This window comes from Rutidosis leptorrhynchoides, chromosome 2 (genome assembly GCF_046630445.1).
Source record: "Rutidosis leptorrhynchoides isolate AG116_Rl617_1_P2 chromosome 2, CSIRO_AGI_Rlap_v1, whole genome shotgun sequence".
Classification (NCBI taxonomy): Eukaryota; Viridiplantae; Streptophyta; class Magnoliopsida; order Asterales; family Asteraceae; genus Rutidosis; species Rutidosis leptorrhynchoides.
The window spans coordinates 172,814,658-172,819,800 of record NC_092334.1 but is presented as its reverse complement, the minus strand read 5'-3'; the positions used below and the strand labels follow the sequence as shown (position 1 = coordinate 172,819,800).

At 32.5% G+C, this 5,143-nt stretch overlaps 1 protein-coding gene across 1 annotated transcript; it reads left to right on the top strand.

Moving 5' to 3' along the window:
* Positions 1 to 1,291: 1,291 nt before the first annotated feature.
* On the top strand, positions 1,292 to 2,542 carry LOC139888432 (protein LEAD-SENSITIVE 1-like). The gene is made up of 2 exons (XM_071871441.1): positions 1,292 to 1,385; positions 1,926 to 2,542. The coding sequence occupies exons 1-2, from the start codon at positions 1,292 to 1,294 to the stop codon at positions 2,540 to 2,542; spliced, it is 711 nt and encodes a 236-aa protein (XP_071727542.1).
* Positions 2,543 to 5,143: the final 2,601 nt, after the last annotated feature.

Below are 5,143 nucleotides of genomic sequence, written 5' to 3'. Positions count from 1 at the left end.
AGTTGGGCCCTGTACACATTGTACTACCCATTGGGCCGGCCCTTACTCTCTTAAAAGACTGTTTGTTTATGAAACGACCTAGTTTTGCAAGTAGTTTTTGGGCCCTGTACAAATGTACACATTGTACTACCCATTGGGCCGGCCCTGATGTTCCTCCTCTTAGTTTGGCAAGAAAGAACTCGCGAGATGCTTCGTATTTGAATCGATATAATTTTCCCTTTTTGATGAAGCAATCGATGCAACACATTCGAATTCCACTTCCGGCTACCTTCTCAACCCCGCAGTGTGACATTGAACACGAGGCGTTTTTACTAAATGACGAAACGCTAGAGATTCCGCCCGCCACATTAGTAGTGCTTAAAAAATGAATGATTATGTCTTTCTCGACGAAGATGCCTGTGTAGAAAAATGAATATCCAGTAGGTATTATGTATTAAATTAGAGTAATTAACGATATTCCACTTTATAAATCTTTGATAAATTGATGTCTTTCACACAAAAAAAAAAAAATAATAATAATAATAAAATAAAAAAAATTCTTTGATAAATTGATGCATTAAGAAGTTAACATGGATTGCATTGGTTAATGGATAAATGTAGTGGATCTATTTGGAAATTCAACTCTCATTACCTTAACAACTACTTCATACGACTCCCCATATTAAATCCGAGACAAAATACACACAATTTTAGAAATATCATCGTTACGTTCTACATTTTCTGTACTATACAGTTTTACCATTACTTTTTATCTATCTTTTTGTATTACATACACTACATACATTAGGAGTATTAGTGAACTTTATCTCTTTATCTGTTTATATTTATAGAATTGAAACATTCAATTTGGGACATCATATTCAAAAAAAAATACTGGATAATAAATATGAATGGAAAGAATAGTATTTATAGAATAAGATGGAAAACTAACCATGGTGGCTGTATGTTTTCACCCTCCTCCAGGTATAAATATGATCTCCTTCTTGGAGTGCTGATGTTTCTATTTTTTGAGAAATCAAGTCCATCTTTAAAATTTAGTACGTTGTAGCGGTTGTTGCATACCTTAATACTTCTAGCTAAACTAGTCATATTTTATAGGCACACCAGGGACAGTAGTTCAATTCGATCACAAAAATATGGGACATAAAAGTGGACTTGATTTCTCAAAAAATAGAAACATCAACACTCCAACTGCCCCATTTCTTCATAATCTGGGACATTAAAAATATGACTAGTTTAGCTAGAAGTATTAAGGTATGCAACAACCGCTACAACGTACTAAATTTTAAAGATGGACTTGATTTCTCAAAAAATAGAAACATCAGCACTCCAAGAAGGAGATCATATTTATACCTGGAGGAGGGTGAAAACATACAGCCACCATGGTTAGTTTTCCATCTTATTCTATAAATACTATTCTTTCCATTCATATTTATTATCCAGTATTTTTTTTTTGAATATGATGTCCCAAATTGAATGTTTCAATTCTATAAATATAAACAGATAAAGAGATAAAGTTCACTAATACTCCTAATGTATGTAGTGTATGTAATACAAAAAGATAGATAAAAAGTAATGATAAAACTGTATAGTACAGAAAATGTAGAACGTAACGATGATATTTCTAAAATTGTGTGTATTTTGTCTCGGATTTAATATGGGGAGTCGTATGAAGTAGTTGTTAATGTAATGAGAGTTGAATTTCCAAATAGATCCACTACATTTATCCATTAACCAATGCAATCCATGTTAACTTCTTAATGCATCAATTTATCAAAGAAATTTTTTTTTTTTTTTTTTTTTTTTTTTTTTTTGTGTGTGTGTGTGTGAAAGACATCAATTTATCAAAGATTTATAAAGTGGAATATCGTTAATTACTCTAATTTAATACATAATACCTACTGGATATTCATTTTTCTACACAGGCATCTTCGTCGAGAAAGACATAATCATTCATTTTTTAAGCACTACTAATGTGGCGGGCGGAATCTCTAGCGTTTCGTCATTTAGTAAAAACGCATTGTGTTCAATGTCACACTACGGGGTTGAGAAGGTAGCCGGAAGTGGAATTCGAATGTGTTGCATCGATTGCTTCATCAAAAAGGGAAAATTATATCGATTCAAATACGAAGCATCTCGCGAGTTCCTTCTTGCCAAACTAAGAGGAGGAACATGCACAACTGCAACACCAGATACTCCAGGAGATGTTATAGCTAGAGCTATTTATCTATTTGAAAATGGGTATGATAAATATCATCTTTTGAAAAATAATTGTGAAGATTTCGCACTTTACTGTAAGACTGGTTTATGGAGCACTGATGCGGATAACAAAGGGAAGAGCAGCCAAGCGGTTATGGTTCGTAAAGCAGACGATGAACATGGGCATAAAAGTAAAAAGCTTGTGAAGAGGTTAAAGAATGTTTTTCCAAAATATTGTTTGAAGAGGATGAATAATGACTTGGGGAATCGTCAGGATGTTGTTAAGATTGACTTAACGGAGTTGCTCTTGAACATAAGTTATATCTATCCGGAAACTGATTAAGAGGTTAAAAGTCAATCATTTTCTAGTTTTTCTATAGTTTATGTATTCAGTTTGAGAAATGTGTCCATGGTTCGTACGAATAAGAAAAATTGTTTATACTACTACAAATTATGGATTAGAGTGCATTGAATATGGAAAGGGTTATGCCAAATTCATATTCAGTATCTAAAAATTTGTACATTGATATTCATATTGATTTTAAGTTTTATTCATCCATTCATATTCATCCGATAAATTAATCAGGTTAATTGATATATATCTATTGGATATTTCATAGTTGAGGTTAGTCTTTGATGACTAGTTGTGTCGTTGTCATTGCTACTGCCGGTTAACTCCAGTAAGGGGCGATTCTACATTAGGGGTCATGGGATCCACTATCTTTGAAAATTTTGTTATTAAATTCCCTCAAAATCATAGACACTACTACATTTAATCATGAGACCTTACATGTTTGTGAAATTTATGGGTTTTTTAAGGTTCAAAACTATTAATTGTGAAAAGTACCTTGTAAAATAAAATTTAGGATCACATTGAATTTTTATCTTAGATTCGCCATTGCCTCCATTTTACCCACTCATGCCTCTAGCTGCCTTCCTGTTCTCATGATGGTTGTGATATCTTGATAATGATTTTGAGTATCTTTGTGATGGTTGTGATATCTTGTGATGAATCCTAATTGCTTCGTTATGGTGATTTTATTGTTTTGCTGGTACGTTTTGTTTATTGGTCTTTGGATGGTTAGGTGGATGTTTCTCTTACATGTGGATTGTCGAGTTGAGCTATTGTCTTCGGACATTGCTGCTCAATTTTTGGTATATGATGAGTGTTGAAACGAGTGTTAACATCTATGAATAGAAACCCCCACTAACAGGAACCGGTTTTAAAACCGGTTCCCATTCCCCTTAAAATCGGTTTCCATTTCGCGTTTTTGTAGTAGTGAGGATTACTAGAAGGATTAAGTAGGAAGAAAAATTATTTTCCATACAAAATAATTACTTCATATATTTTATGTCTTTTACGGTCTCAAAGATGCCCTGTAAATATCAACCTAACAACATATAATTTATATTGAAAAAAGAAGTCGATTTATGAGATAATTAGCTATGTTTTTTAGTTAAATAAATCAAATCAATATAAACTTGAAGGTTACCAAAATAAACTCGATCATTAAATAAATCAATATAAACTTGAAGTTTCTCCTAGGTGGGGTGCGTTAGACTGATGCTTTGTTGGCAGGTGCTTTTAGGTGTGTTGTGTTATAAACAAGAAACTAAAAGCTTAAATGTATTTGTATTGAGATCTTGTATATTTGAATTGATACAATTGAATTTGTTTAAAATGAATTACAAGTGTGTTCTTATAACACAGACTCTAACAGTAATTTCTAAAAGAGGTTTGGACCCAAGACTACTTTTGGAACCTCTCTATACAAATAAAGAAAGAACTGTTGAGATGTATCCGTTGTGTCCTGTTTATGTTGCCTTGTGACTTTGCTAAACCTGGAAGTGATGAAGGTCAACCCTTCTGATCCAAGAAGTCAAATTACCTAAAATGGTAATTTGACTTTTGTTGACTATTTGGGTGAATCATTCTGACACTCCTCCTCAAGTTTACAACTCCTTCTATAATCTATGAGATTATAGAACTTCTCTTGCTAATCACAAACATATGTATGAGTGTTATGTTCTTGTGATTCTCTAATAATTTTGAGTTGTAGCATGCAAGAGGTCCAAGTCTTCAAAGTTCAAGCCTTGCTATTTATATGGAGAGATAAACCAAGTAGTCGTTGTTGCATCTTGGACCACGGTCGACCGCACTCGGTCAAGTCCAAAACACTTATCCGTTGTATAGTCATTTGAATCAGTTTTGAACATTAATCTTTGGACTCTTTACTTCATTTAACCCCTATAAAAGATACCCAACATCCTATACAAGTACTATATGAATTAAATGTCCATTTACCTTGGATGTATTGTCTTGATAGTGACTTGTCATGCTTAAAGTGGAAAGTCTAACATTCTTGGATAAAAGTCATGATAATCATTTGAGGCAATCTCAGTTTTGTCATAATCCTTTATTTGTAATTAACACATTTGTTAAATCCCTATTGGTTGGTCAACATGTCATTGATGACAACAGCCCACTTTAATCACAAAGCATGCTAGTATTCAAATTTGAACTTGTTTGTAATTAATTAAGTGTGTTAATGATTTCTTGACAAATTAAGCAAGTAATATCAATTAAGCATGTTGCAAGACATCAAGTTAAATCAAGTTTAAACAATTCATAAATTTAATTTTTGACTTAAGCAAACCTATTTGTGTTAATGATTCATTGTCTTTTAAGATTACTAGATTATGATATATTTAGCATTTAGCACTTAGTACATACTCAAATAATAAACATGTATTAATAGTAAGTAGTCAAGTAATATTCATGTAATGACTAGTAAGAGATCACTAATTAATCTACAATTAAACACACAGTGATAACATAGCATTGAGCTAAGGCTATGTAAGTTTTACTTGCAAAGTGGCATTTGCAAGATTAATGTATAAGTATACATTAATGTCCAACACATGTACACGGAAGGAGCAACTC

Excerpts from the sequence above, each read along its gene's own strand:
- LOC139888432 (XM_071871441.1), top strand. The coding sequence starts at position 1,292 with ATGGACTTGATTTCTCAAAAAATAGAAACATCAGCACTCCAAGAAGGA. Across the intron at positions 1,386-1,925 it reads GAAAACATACAGCCACCATG|GCATCTTCGTCGAGAAAGAC; the intron begins GTTAGTTTTCCA and ends TTTTCTACACAG.